The sequence below is a fragment of the Diabrotica virgifera genome, chromosome 2 (genome assembly GCF_917563875.1).
Source record: "Diabrotica virgifera virgifera chromosome 2, PGI_DIABVI_V3a".
In the NCBI taxonomy this organism is placed as follows: Eukaryota; Metazoa; Arthropoda; class Insecta; order Coleoptera; family Chrysomelidae; genus Diabrotica; species Diabrotica virgifera.
The window spans coordinates 74,755,967-74,771,847 of record NC_065444.1 but is presented as its reverse complement, the minus strand read 5'-3'; the positions used below and the strand labels follow the sequence as shown (position 1 = coordinate 74,771,847).

The following is a 15,881-nucleotide window of genomic DNA, read 5'->3' as shown; positions in this document are numbered from 1 at the left end:
TATTTTTATTATAACCATTAGATAGCATATTTATTCTTCTTTCATGTTCAATTTGTAAAATTTCATTTAATCCATTAGTTAAAGAATTACATTAAAATAACTCAACCGTGCACTTCGCCGTACGTTAGTTTACAGTGCGCCAATGTTTGTGAGAAGCGTTATACATAAAAAATTATAGAAGATACAGATTTAATTTTAGAAAATTCTTTATATAAGATTTTTTTTTTGTAAAATTTTCTGAATTTTTCAATGGTCAGGTCAGTTTTTTTCTAAAATTTATATTTTCGGAGTTATTTAAAAAAACATCTAATTTCGTAGTTCATAATAATTTAATAAAAATTAAAGCACCCACTTCTCGAGTAGAACTTTTTGATATGTTGTTTATTAAACATTTCTTAATAAAATTACAAAAAGTTCTATCTTGTTTGATATTTTCAGAAGTGAAAATCTATATGCACTCCCCTATTAGCGGGAAGCCCGGGGTAGGCGGGGGTAGGAGTGGCAAACTTTTTTTAAATCTTTTTCGGGGTTCCAAAATTGATATTCTCAGCAAAATTCAGCTTGTTCGTATAATTTTTAGAAGTCAAATCTCTCATGATTTGATTAATATTACTTTGGCAAATGTATTATATTCTTGTAAAATTTTGGAATGTGTTTAATTTGTAGAACAAATCTAAAGGCTGCTATACATATGCGCTCTGCTCGGTGTGCGAGCCGCTCGCGCGCAGAATATTTGTTAGATTAGTATACTACATCTAATTTACTTACCGTTGCACGTCATCCGCGTCATAGCCCGAGACGTCACATGATACCAACACGAAATAATTAGGCGGTAGGTGTGTTCTTTTTTAGAATCACTTTGCCGAGTACACTGGTGTTACAGCCACTAGGCATATTTTGTTATATACGCGTAGAAATAATATTTAAAGATTTCTATTAATGTTAACTTAAAGAAATACACAATAATATGTTTCATTTAATTTGTATAAATGGATTTTTTAAAGCGTTTTTATAAAGCACATTTGTTCGGAATACACTGTAACTATAATCGAACGAGGGTGATATTTTGGCATAAATTGATAACATTTACTTGACAGTTGCGGTGATGACACTTCATATTTGTTATATTCTTTACTATAAGTATTTGTTTCATTATATTTAATGTTTTTATTATGTACTGTAACGTAAGAATATAACAATTCTTGTTTTCTATTTCTAAAGTTTTTATTTATTTACATTGAATATTAATTTGTTTTGCTGTATAATCCACTTCCGCAAAAATTGGGTGATGTATTTGATTTAAAATGTATTCAAGAATTTTTTGTAATTGGGCAACAATGTCAACTTAGATCTCTAACGTAAATAATGACGTGCAACGGTAAGTAAATTAGACGAACTGTACGTGTTTTCAACTGGCACACAAACGGCTCACACACGGCGCACCACGATCTAACTTCTGTCGGCTTTTCAACAAATGCTTTGATGGTTCGCAATACGTATTTGGACGGGTTTGCGAGTGATTTGTTGGTTTTGGGGCGCCTGAGTTGAATATAATTTGTTAGTAATGGAGTGGTCGGGAGGAAATATCAAACTTATTGATGTTTACCGTGGAAAATGAAAATGAGATGATGACATTGAATATATTTAAACATGTTAGCTTGCAACCCCCAACTAGCAACCAACTTGTAACCAACTTGCAACCAACTTGCAACCAACTTGCAACCAACTTGCAACCAACTTGCCACCAACTTGCAACTCAACTTGCAACCAATCGGAATGAAACCAAACATTTCTCGATGAGAATAGGAGAAGCTACTCCCGACGTCGGCCGATATCGGATCTGATCTGATCGGAGAAAAACGGATCCAATGTAGGCACCCACATTTAATACTAATTATCTACAATTACTAAATGTTCGTAAGTTTCCTCTGGATCGCGGAAGGTTCGTCAAAATGAAAAATTTTAACAAATATTAACCGCGCCACGAACGCGCGGCGCTCACACGGCGCGGAGTTTGCGGCGCGGATATGTATCCCCGCCTTAACACTCGTTTAGAGATTTAAATTCTTTGCAAATAGTTTCTTATGACTTTTAATGGAAAATAATTAGGGAAGCAGGAATTCAATAATTTATAATTTTCCATTGTGTTTCCTATGGCCTGTTTGACGATTCACCATCCGGTATAGTGAGGAGCAAAATTATGGAATAAATTCATTTTCTCTAGAATGGGCGATTTTGGAGATAAATCCCGAAACCGGTCGATTTTTATTTTGAAATTATAATTTTTTGGCATATATATCATACTAGTGACGTCATCCATCTTGGCGTGAGGACGTAATCGATGATTTTTTAATGGGAATAGGAGTCGTGTGGTAGCTCATCTGAAAGGTTGTTCAAATAAATTGTCTGGCTAATTAGCTCAGCCAATTTCATCAAATTCACACAAAAAACCTCTATTCAGTAATATAAACATTAACCTCATTACTTATATAGGTGGCCAAAAAAATAATTTTTGAGTTAAATTAATTGAACCAAAAAAAAAAGAATGTAAGTATACAGGTTGTTTGGTAAAGAATGTGCCATAGCTTAACCTCAGGTTCCTGAGGTTAAAATAGGCCGATTTAAGCTAACTTACCTTAGTACAAAGTTTATAATAACCGAAATACAGGGTGTCAAAGTTAAACTTTTTTTTATTTATTATTGAATATTTCCTGACAGGTATGAGATAACAACATGAAATTTGGTATATGGGGGTTTTTTGGATCGAGAAAACTAAATTCCCTACCAAATATTATGTATTGCCCAGAGGGCGCCACATACGCCTTTCAGCACTCATTTATTACGTTCAATTTTTTTTATCCCTTACTCTGTATAATTTTGACATTAAAATTTTTATTCTCCTATTAGTTTTACTTAAGAAAGGTATACTTCTTTCATCTCCCTAAACTCAACCGTTTTCGAGATAAACGCATTTTAAATCTGAGATACACCATCATTTTTAGCATAATATCATTGTAGTTACACCCAAAAAATAACTTAAAACCATAAAATTATCCAAAAATATATCGCAAATTTCTTCAAATGAAATTTGCGATGCAATGGCATAAATTTGAAAACTGTCACAATTATTATGGTTTTAAGTTATTTTTCGGTTGGAACTACAATGATATTATGCTAAAAATGATGGTGTGTCGCAGATTTAAAATACGTTTATGACGAAAACGGTTGAGTTTAGGGAGATGTAAGAAGTATACCTTTTTTAAGTAAAACTAATAGGAGAATAAAAATTTTAATGTCGAAATTATACAGAGTGAGGGATAAAAAAATTGAACTTAATAAATGAGTGCTGAAAGGCGTATGTGGCGCCCTCTGGGCAATAAATAATTTTTGGTAGGGAATTTAGTTTTTGCGACCCAAAAAACCCCCATATACCAAATTTCATGTTGTTATCTCATACCTCTCAGGAAATATTCAATAATAAATAAAAAAATGTTTAACTTTGACACCCTGTATCTCGGTTGTTATAAACTTTGTACTAAGGTAAGTTAGCCTAAATCGGCTTATTTTAACCTCAAGAACCTGAGGTTAAGTTATGGTCCATTCTTTACCAAACACCCTGTATAATTTTTATTATTTAACTCAATGACTCAAGTTAAACAATAAAACTTTGAAAAAAAACTTGCTATTCAGATCATTCGAAAAAATGAGTTATATTCGAGATTCTATATGAATCTCCAATATGAAGAAGGATTTGTGATGAGATCGGATAACGACCATGAGAAACCAGCACTCTTTCTATACTGCTTACTGACTTACTCCGTGGCGTTTCAACCCTTCGTGGGTTTTAGCCGGCTCGACCACATGCTTCCACTCTTCTCTGTCTTGAGCAATTTCCATCCAGTCTTAAACACCCATAGCTTTCGGGTCTACTTATATATTATCTTGCCACCGGAGTCGATGGCGTCCACGTGGTCTTCTTCCAGTTGGAACTTCTTCCAATCACACCCTTATTGTTCTTTGGTCAGAATGTCTTTTAACCCCTTCGGTACGGTGATGCACCCGTGTGCATCATGCTTGACTGTCCGCTCAGTACGGTGATGCACACGGGTGCATCATGAGTTTTCGTTCGCCATGAGGCGGTGCCACCATCTTCATCATATTTCAGGTATTTTTGTTCTGTCCGAATTACCTTATTCAAATCTAAAAGTGGGGAGACCACGCCCAAAAGTGGGTGATGACCATAGGGAGATTAGATTTAGTTAATTTGATTGGTGATAAGGTTGTTTGGATGTTTGACTGATTGGAATGTGTGGGAGGTGAATTTACTGTGCTGCTGTTTACAACTTACCTTACTATCCCTTGCAAGATAATTCGGATGGAATTTCCCAGATTAGGAGACTAGGACGATATCGAGCACAAAATAATCTGGGGAATTCCATACGAATTATCTTGTTTATCTTTTTTAATAATTTTTGTTTAAAATGGTTTTTTTATGGATTTAACTCACATACTATGTAGAATAATAAATTTAATAAAAATAGTTTTATTTCTAAAATTAGTGTTATTATTACATTAACTTTAATTAGTTGTAGTGTGATACTGTATTTTAACCGACCGCGCGAAGCCGCTCGGTAAGCGCTCGAATCCGTATACAGGAGCCGACTTGCCGAATGACGGTCCGGCACGAAGGGTTAAGGTGTCCTGGCCATTGAAGTCTTCTGGACTTTATTTCTTTTATTATGTTGGTGTCTGGGTATAGCTCTTCGAGCTCTTTGTTAGTTGTTATCCTTCCCTAGGATTTTTGTTACCCAAACACGCAGTCTCTATTCGTTTGCCTTTGTTATCATCCACATTTCGCTGCCATAAATCACTACGGATCATATGATTGTTTTATAGTTTGTTTTATCTTCGTACATATTGTTAATTGTTTCAATTTTACAAGGCTTTGAAAAACATAAAGACTTCTGTTGTCGGCTTGTATCCTATTGTTTATTTCTTGTGATTCTCTGTTGTCTTCAGTTATTGTTGTTCCAAGATCAGAGGCGTAGCTACCGCCGTACCAGTCGTATCAATTATACGGGGCCCCCGACATTCAGAGGCCCCAACGCGGCATGTCGAAATAAAATTCCATTCAAAAAATTGAACAAAATATTCTGCAATTATTTCACTATTAAAAAGCTTTGAAACAGTGTAGGTACATATTATACAGGGTGTAACAAAAATACAGGTCATAAATTTAATCACATATTCTGGGACCAAAAATAGTTCGATTGAACCTAACTTACCTTAGTACAAATGTGCACATAAAAAAAGTTACAGCCCTTTGAACTTACAAAATGAAAATAGATTTTTTTTCAATATGTCGAAAACTCTTAGAGATTTTTTTATTGAAAATGGACATGTGGCATTCTTATGACAGTAGCATCTTAAGAAAAAATTATAGTGAAATTTAGACACCCCATAAAAATTTTATGGGGGTTTTGTTCATTTAAACCCCCCCAAACTTTTGTGTACGTTCCAATTAAATTATTATTGTAGTACCATTGGTTAAAGACTATGTTTTTAAGACTTTTTTGCCTCTTAGTACTTTTTCGAAAAGTCAGTTTTTATCGAGATATTTTGAATATTTTTCAAATCCACCACATATTTGTATATGGTTAATACGATTATGGAGACTTGGTAATAATATGAAAATTTATTTATGATTTATATTTTTAGGTATATTTTGTACCATATTAAGAAAGAAGCCACATCTCGATAAAAGGTGCCTTCTCGAAAAAATACAAAGAGACAAAAAAGTTTTAAAAACACTGTTTAACTAATGGTACCGCAGTAATATTATAATTGGAACGTACACAAACATTTGGGGGGTTTAAAAGAACAAAACCCCAATAAAAATTGTATGTAAACATATTAAAAAATAAGCCTCAACTCGATAAAAACTGCCTTATCGATAAAATACTAAAAGGCAAAAAAGTTTTAAAAATATTGAATTTAACTAATGATACCACAATAATAATTTAATTGAGACGTACACAAAAGTTTGGGGGGGTTTAAGGGAACAAAACCCCCATAAATTTTTTATGAGGTGCATAAATGTCGCTATAATTTTTCTTTAAGATGTTCCTGCCATAAAAATGCCACATGTCAATTTTCAATAAAAAATCTCCAATAGTTTTCGATATATTCGAAAAAATCGATTTCCATTTTGTAATTTCAAAGGGCTGTTACTTTTTTTATGTGCATATTTGTACTAAGGTAAGTTAGGTTCATTCGAACTATTTTTGGTCCGATAATATGTGATTTAATTTATGACCAGTGGCGTCGGGCCGGGGGGCACGGGGGGCACGTGCCCCCCCAACATTATGCAAAAAAAGAAAAAAATAATATAAATTATATTTAAATTACGTATATGTATACACTAAAAGTTACGAATGAATAACTAATATAGATCCCCCGTTAGTCTATTTTTCTGTATGCATCTAATTTGATTCTGTGTGTGTAAAGTATGCGCGTGTTACAACTAAATTTACAAGTGCCGGTGAGCCGACTCTGGCCGGTTGCGCCCGAGCTGGAGCAGCCGATCGAATGCACCCGAGCTCAGCCGACGCCTGGCGGAGGGATATCATACCAGCTCAGTGCGCGTGTGTTGTGTTGTGTAGGTGGTCGCCACGTTTTATTCGTTCAATAAGCTAATTGTTACTAGCTGAGCTGCTATTGTTTGTGTAATTTTTGCGGATGTTCGTTTGTTATCATGTCTAAGAAACAGTCCTCTGTACTAACATTCTTTAAAAAACTTGGAAATTCAAGTGAAAGTGTAAATGAAGATAGACATTTAGCGGGAAGTAGCACTGGAGGTAGCGTTGGTGATGAATCGCCATCTTGTTTACGCCCAGATCGTGATGCTACATTCCAGGGCGAAAGTAGAGATCCTTCATTGGGAGTACAAAGTGCAGATATTGCAAAAGGAGCATTTCAGCCTGTTGATTGTTTTAAGGTAAGCAAGATTCAATCCAAATCGAGGCAGTTCAAAGAATCCTGGTACAGTGAATTTAATTGGGTCGAATATAGCCCCATTACAGACGCTGCATTTTGTTACCCATGCCGACTATTTTGTCAACATAAGTCTGGTCGCGGGGAGGAGTCATTCACTAAACTGGGCATGAACAATTGGAAGAAAGCTTTGGAAAAATTCAGGAAACATGAGAAGAGTGAAATGCATCAAAAATCTAAACAGTTTCTCAATGAGTATAGAAAAGCAGGAAGCACGGTAGCAGATTCGTTGTCCTCGGCACATACTAAAATGGTTGAGATGAATAGGAGGTATTTAAAATTCATAATTGAAAACATCCTATTCCTTGGAATACAGAATCTTGCCTTAAGAGGACATGATGAGAGTACTGCTTCATTTAACAGGGGGAACTTTATAGAACTGCTAGAACTGAGATCTACTGAAATGGAGAAAGGAATCCAAACATTAATGAAATCCCCAGTCCATTCATACAAAAGTGCCCAGGTACAAAATGAGATAATAGATTGCATAAAAAGTGAAATGCTTCAACAAATTGTCCAAGAGGTGAGTGAGGCTTTGGCCTACTCAATTATTTGTGATGAAACTACGGATATTTCAACCCGTGAACAGCTTAGCATTTGCATTCGATACATTACTAAAATAGATGGACACATTAAAATCAATGAAAGGTTTTTGGGCTTCGTTGATGTGTCAGACACTACTGGTGAAAATTTACATCACACTATTAAACAGTATCTGCAGCAGTTGGGTATAAGCTTAAATAAAATGCACGGCCAGGCATATGATAGAGCTAGTAACATGAGCGGCAAATTCAAAGGTGTTGCCTCAAGGTTCCAAGAAGAAGAGCCTAAAGCTTTGTACACACACTGCCATGCCCACTTGCTTGATCTGGCTGTTCAGAGATTTTGTGAAGAAATAAGACAGCTTCGGAATTGCTTATCCATAGTAAATAACCTGTATAACTTAATTAATGCATCAGCTAACAGGTTTTCAATATTTGAATCAATATGTAAGCAAAGCGGAGAAACAAAAATGAAAAGACTGGTGAGCTTGTCTCGAACTAGATGGACAGTTCGACACAAAGCAATCCATGTAATTCTAGAGCAGCTCCCTGAAGTGTACGAAACTTTGGAAGTTATTGCAAACGATGTATCAAATCGTAAAATTGCAGCCGAAGCTGATGGTCTAGCCAAACAAATCAGCACATTTGAATTTGTATTCAGTTTAAAACTATTGCACAGTGTTTTGAGTCAGACTGATATACTCTCCAAAGAACTGCAGAGTGAATCTCTTGACATTTCTAAGGTTTTTGCAAAAGTTGAATCAGTCATTGACTGTTTAAAACTGGACAGAAATGATGATGGCTTTATTCAGATGTGGAATGAGTCAGAAGAACAGTGTAACAAATATGGTATGAAAGGTTTGTCAGTTGAAAGGCCTTCACTACCACGCAAACGGAAGATTCCGAAAAAACTTGAAGCTAGTAGTAGCTCTTTAGATGCTGCATTTCATCAATCACCTGAACAGATGTTCAAGACTGACATTTACTTTGCTGCTTTAGACACAGTAATTGTAAACTTGCAATCTCGTTTTTTAAAGAACGATTATGATAAAATCAACTGCATTGCCCAGTTACTATTTAATTGGACCGAAATTGACAACAACGCTGTTATGGCAATCCAAAAGTTTTATAACTTGTCTTTAAGTTTCTCTGCACATCTTAAGTTTTTTCACTGTTATGCAAACAACAATTTTGTCAAAACAGACAAAGCAACCACAAAAGTAACGTTCCAAGAGTTGGCTGATTTTTTTATTGAGAATGATCTTCAAGCCAGTGCACCAGATGTTTGGCAGCTACTAGAAATATCACTTTCGTGGCCTATCACAACAGCAAGCGCAGAAATATCGTTTTCTACACTACGAAGGCTAAAGACATTTCTTCGAAGCACCATGACAGAAGACCGCTTAAGTGGGCTTGCCCTGATGTCTATTGAGCAAGAATTGACGTCTGAATACATGAAAGATAAAAAACTAGATCTGTTAGTTGACAGATTTTCAAATCTAGCCGATAGGAGGCTAATGCTTCATTAGAACTAACGAAAATTGGTTCGTTGAAAACCATTACTGTAGTTCTGTTCACCTTAAAACTTTGTCTTGTACACAAATTTGTTTTTGTGTTATAAATGTCCATGCAGTTATGTCTAGAATAGAATAAACTTGTATATTTTGAAATTGAGTCTTTTTACAATCCATCAATATAGTAAAAATTGATTAAAACCAATGTTTAACAAAAATACACATATACTTTACTTTAGTTCTTAAGTGGTAGTTTTCAAAAAAGTTTCCACGGGACCACCACTCCCCCCCCCCCAAATTATTAGGTCACGCTACGCCTATGTTTATGACCTGTATTTTTGTTACTGTATTGTTAGGATATCGACATTTTCGTGTAAAGCGGAGAACATACTAACGCGATCTCGGCGCGATGGCGTTCACGATCGCGATCGCGATACGACTCGTCTCAAACAATCAAGTGGATCCGCACATACTTGTCGCGACCTGTTGGCGATCAAAGGAATTTGTGCAGCGTTTTGACGGCGATCGCGGCAATATAATTAGTTAGCGTTCAGAACTCAGAAGTGGTGCAACGTTTCAAATAGAGAATCGTTGAAAAGCCCTGTACCTTTAATTAAATTTCTTTCTTTTTCGGAATTGATTATGTTACATACCTTCGAATTTAATTGAATTGCATTTAAATGAAGTAAAGAAACACTGACTTACTCACAATCATTTAATAATACTTTGACAAAGTATTCTTAAATGATTGTGAGTAAGTCTGTGTTTCTTTACTTCATTTAATATGGACTCACATATGCAACCCATTCAATATTTGAATTGCCTTTCTTCATCCAACAATACTGCAACAAGCAATGCTTCTTCTTCTTGTAAGTGGCACATTGTATGTACTATAATATATTTCCAACTGTATTATTGAATAATTTTATACTAATGAAATCGCAGGTCGCTATCGCACCGATGTGTTCGCTGTCTACAGAAACCGAGATCGCCATGGCCATCGTGGACGCGATCGCGTCCACGATGGCGATGGCGATCTTGGTTTCTCTAGAAAGCGAACACATCGGAGCGGTAGCTATCTGCCATTTGATTAGTGTAAATAATACAGTTGGAAATATTGCGTATAAAATGTGCGATTTACAAGAAGAAGAAACACTGCTTGTTGCAGTATAATTTGAAGCCAGGTAACCTTCATTATTCGAAATTAATTCGGCAGAACAACTATTTAGAATAGCTCGAGACGGAGACAGTTTCGCCATGTTAATCGCCAAAGTCAAGGGGACTTGATAGGGCACGTTAAGAAGAAGAAGAAACAAAGAAATTTAATAAAAGGTATGCGTGGGCGTTCTATTAGTTCCATTTAATAATGAAGACATGCATGTAGTTTATTTTGCAGAAAAAGAAAAGATATTTCGGTAGGTATATAACATTAACCTGAGGTACAAGCAATAAGGAGAATTTCAAAAATTATTCCCAGAACTTCGCAGAGAGGTATAGACGGTTTCTATACATATTATAGAATGAATTTAGAAAGTTTTGATGAAACATTTATTTCTAATATGCATGTTCTTATAACCTGGGTGGGACAGGTCGAAGAATATATCAATTTTATTACTGCGTATACCGCCGCGATCGCTGTCAGAACGCTGCACAAATTCCTTTGATCGCCAATAGATCGCAACAAGTATGTGCTGATTCATTTGTTAGCTTGAGACGAGTTGAATCGCGATCCCATCGTGAACGCTATCGCGTCGAGATCGCGTTGGTATGTTTTCCGCTTAATGGATTCTTTATTAAAAGCTATATTTATGTACTGTATAGGTACCTATCTATTTTCTGCCTCTCGCCGTTCTATAACAACATAGGTTTTTTGTTTTCAAGCTACTTTTTATTGCCTATTTACCGTTGGCTGTGTGAGACATTGTATAATGTATAATGCGAAATTGCAATATTTGTAATCGCTTTACCTTTGATTATTTGAAACATTGAAACACTGTGTATTGTTTTGCGTATAAATCTGTTCTTTATCTATAAATTGTATTTGGGTATATCTGTTTGCCGGTCGCTCGCCATTAAAGAACAGAGCTTCTTTGTTTACGCTCCTTTTCAATGTCTATTCACCCTTCGCTTGAAAACACTGAATCTGTTTAAATGAGTCTCAATTCAAATCTGTTTTTCGACTTTGGATTATTAGAGTTTATTAGATTTATTATTATTATCTATATCTGAGTGTTATACGCTGAACTTATTAGTCCCTAAGATTGTATTATGCAATTTGCAATTTATTAAAATTTTGCAATATACAGGGTGTTTCATTAATAATTGGAAATTAAGTAAATATGTCTGTTCACTCCACTATCACCAATAGAAATCAATCTCATACATTTCTATTGCATATACTCATTCAATTTAGATTCTTCTTTACATACTGACACCAACCCACAATTTGACCTATATTGGTAGCTCTCATTCTAATTATTTTATTCACTATTCTACGTTGGTAGACTATCAAGATACATTACTTCCAATACATTCAGTCCTTTCAAAACTACATAAAGATGAATTAGACTTTATGTCACATAGTTTAATTTTATTATATTATTACATACTTTTATTCATTTCACAATACTATATACAATCATATCCTTCACACATATATCTACCTCACTAACAGTAATCTTTAGTTATTTAATTTTGTTAACAAATATTTTCCAACTTTTAACAGACATAATTATTCATTACAATAGTATAATAATAAATTTAACACAATAAATAGCCACCTTTTGTATATATACTGTTTTCTCGCAATATTCTACCGTTTACCTTCAACCTGTTGCCTGCTTGCCACATTTCATCACATAAAAATACTCTTAAATTCTGGTTTTTTCAGTTTGTTTAGCTTTGTTTCTCCACGCAAGTCTAATTATCTTTTATTATGTAGTGTATTTCCTTGTTTCAACAAAACTCAACTTTCATCTCGTCATTTCACATCCGATGACGTCACAACTTATACCATGTAATATATCTGCATTAAATTTAATGAATCTATAAGTTATTCTGGAATAGAGAGTTGCTAATTTAAACTTTACAGTAGATTTTATTATTCAAATAATTTAAATTATTTTTGCAGACAAACCTTCGCATTTTATTAAAAAATCCAAAATCAAATGAAACTTTAACCAAAAATTGGCTTTATCTTGTCATGTCATGTCACCCTTGTCAAATTGTATATCCACTTCATAATTTCTCAGTTGGTCTGTGCCCATTGAATTGGCAAGTACCTAGCATCTTCGAGCAGGGAACCATGGCACCCTTTTAGCATGTGTTCTACTTTATCTATTAACATCGACTTGTAGTCATAACATTTTAACATATTACATTATGTAAACCATATATGTGATGTTAACACTATTTATAGTGTGCTAGTTTCAAAATACTCGGCAGGATGTAAGTATTCCCACATTTTTCATTTTAACAGTCACATTTTTAACCTTTTGCTTTAAACTAACGTGGAAATACTTCATTCTAGGCACTGAAGATGTTCTGTTTAGAACGAAAACGTTCTACAATCGATGACATTTTATAGTTTTAAATAAACGATTTTATACCAGAATACATCTCGAAGTTTTTACTTCTGTATTGGTTTTTTAAACTATGGTATACAGCCAACTATTGGGATTTTCCCATTGATTTTTTAAGTAAATATGTATTAAGATTTTACTCAAATCACCTAGTCTGAAATTGCTTCTTACAGAAGCTAGAGCTCTTTGAAATAGGCGTCTTGTAATTAGTTTTCTTTTAAATACCTCCCGAACGCTTCTATTTAGAGAAACGAAAACTGGTACTCCTATTTATCTTCCTATTTTATCTTTACCTTTTAACTCTTTTTGACACTGGATTATTAAATTGTGAGGCATTTTAGTAATAAAAGGTACTCTTGCTTTAAGTCGCTAGGATACACCGTTTTCTAGAAATGTCGATTTGAAAATTTTTGTGTTTTTTAATATGAGAAAAATTACGAAAAACAACAAAACACGAAAACTGGTACGTTTATTCCAGAGATGAGTCAATTTCATCAATTGCGAATTTCTAGTAGGTACCGGTCATATGCGTCCGTTTTGAGTCGGTCATCGATTATTTTATAGCATTATTTTTTGTGTCTTTAATTTTGAAACATTTTTGACACTAGATTATTAAATTATGAGGTATTCTAGTACTTAAAGTTACTCTTGCTTAGAGTCCGTAAAATACACCGTTTTTTTATTTATTTTTTTTTTTTTTTAATTTTGATCAAATTCAAAAAACGAAAAAATTTTAAATCGATTTTTCTAGAAAACGGTGTATTCTACCGACTTAAAGTAAGAATAACTTTTAGTACTAGAATACCTCACGATTTAATAATCCAGTGTCAAAAATGCTTAAAAATCAAAGACAAAAAAGTTATGCGATAAAATAACCGTTGCCCTACCCAAAGAGGACGCATATGACCGATACTAGAAATTCACCATTTATGAAATCGATTTATCTCTGGAAGATAAATAGACGTACCAGTTTTCGTTTCTCTAAATAGAAGTGTTCTAGAGGTATTTAAAAAAACTGATTAAAAGTCACCATATCTTCAAAGAACTCCAGCTCCCTTAGGCAAGCCGCACACCAAAGAAACATGAAACGAAAAACATGAAACATGAAACGTGAAACATGTTTCATGAAAATAAAACACTGCTAAACACATCTTAAAGTCCGCCTACCAATGAAACGAGTGTGATTCATGCTCATGATACATTTTTATTTTCGGAGAGTTTCATAATTAACCGAACGTATATTTGTTTAGCAGTGTTTTATTTCCATGAAACGTAATTTACGTTTCATGTTTGTCTGATGTGCCTTGGGAAGCATTTTCGGAGTAGGTGATTTGGGTTAATCCTTAACATTTTTAGCCCAGTAATCTACAGTTAAAATTTTTTTTCTTTCCTTATTGGCTTTGGATTACTTGATCCATTCAGCCACGATAGATACTAAATTACTGTTTGCTACAATATTCCAAATATAATAAGATTACGTACATATGCGCACATATAATACTTATGCACGCACATACGACATACATACATAGGTAGATACTGAAATAAATAAAAAGCAAAAAACCGAAAAGGGGGGTGGAAACATTAAATTGACCGGCAGATATACCCTTCATTCATGGCCCTAACCAACTTAAAGTAATTTACAAATAATGAAATTTGACAAAAAAAACTAAATGCTAATACTTAATACTAATAAATATAAAGTTTTTTTTTCAACCCGGTTCAACACCGCGGAGATTTAGACCTTCTTTGTGTTTTTAATCTCTTTCTCTTTTTTATTTTATAATTTAACTTTTTTATTTATTTTTGTTTTGTTTTTTTTGGTTTTTTTTTTTCTTGTTTTTTGTTTTTTTTTTGTTTTTTAATACTTTTTGTTATTTTTTTTGTTTTCGTTTTTCTTGTTTTTTTTTACTTTTTTGTATACATATTATTTTTTTTTATTATTTATTTTTTAATTTGCTCAATATAAATTTTTATACAATTTTATTCTTATTGCCTCTCTGTAAAATTTACTTAATAAAATTTCACAGGGAGACAATATTACAAAAGTATAAACATAAAACAAAGAATAATTATTGCTAAACACATTCAACCGGACTCATTCAGTGCAAGTTAAATTTTCCTCTTAGTCCTTTTTAAAAACTACCAGATGATTTGTTTAATCTTAGAATAATATTAAATATTTCCAATTATTAATGAAACACCCTGTATTGTTCTGTTTTATTTCATTATCTTTTATTTTGTAATAATATTGACGATTTTTGTAATTTTAGTAAATTGTATTTGTTATTGTTTTTTTCCTAATCTTTGTAAGCTTTGTCCATAAAACTGTAAAACTTTCAGTGAGAATAAAGCATATTTCTATTCTATTCTATGCAAGCGTTTTTGCTTCTTTTGTTGAAAATTTTTTGAGCACTATGCCATATCAGTGGTGAAAAATGGCCCCGCGCCAAACTTGGAGCCCCTGTGGGGCTAGCTACGCCACTCTCCAAGATATTCTCTATACTGCCAATTTTTTTATTAAAATAATTACTTATAAGTTTGTTTAAAATTTTAGTATAGTACGAAGTCAGTTTAGTCCAGCCAGTTTTTACTAAAAACAAATAATTGTATGTTTTTTTTCTTATTCTAGGAATCCCGTTTCTGATAAAACCGAACTCCTAGGAATAAACTCTTGGCCGAAGGTAACACCAAACGAATTTCAGTATTTGGATATGAATGAAACATTTACAATCAAAAAAGATCTCAAGAAACGCGTATACGACGCTTGGATAAATATATATGAAAAGGACGCTATAAAACCATATGACACCTTTTAACCAAGTATTAAAATATTTATTATAAACTCAATACATAACATTATTTAACTTTACTATTTGTTTTATTTAATTCCTATTAATTAATAACTTAAACATCAAGAAAAATAATTAAAAGGAAATCACGTAGTTTCTCATTTTGTTCAGAAATATTATCAATTTTGGTCTAAGTAATAATAAATATAATTAATACAGTCACTAAAGGTTTTCACCTCCATTTACCTCAAGAAAAAATTCTAATTTATAATGAGGTGCTATGTTCAAGCTCAAAAAGACAAAATATGTGCGGTAGATTCGTGTAAATATTATAAGAATTGTGCATTTAATGATAGAAGCATATAATTTGGACCACATATTATACTACACATATAGAGG

General features: G+C 33.4%; 1 protein-coding gene across 1 annotated transcript in view; it reads left to right on the top strand.

The window, feature by feature from the left end:
• LOC114333510 (juvenile hormone esterase-like) overlaps window positions 1-15,562 on the top strand; it is a 130,196-nt gene extending 114,634 nt beyond the window's left edge. Inside the window, exon 11 of the mRNA XM_050643797.1 lies at window positions 15,323-15,562. Coding sequence (XP_050499754.1) covers window positions 15,323-15,509 — 187 coding nt within the window. The 3' untranslated portion in view covers window positions 15,510-15,562. The remainder of the gene's footprint in view (window positions 1-15,322) is intronic.
• Window positions 15,563-15,881: the final 319 nt, after the last annotated feature.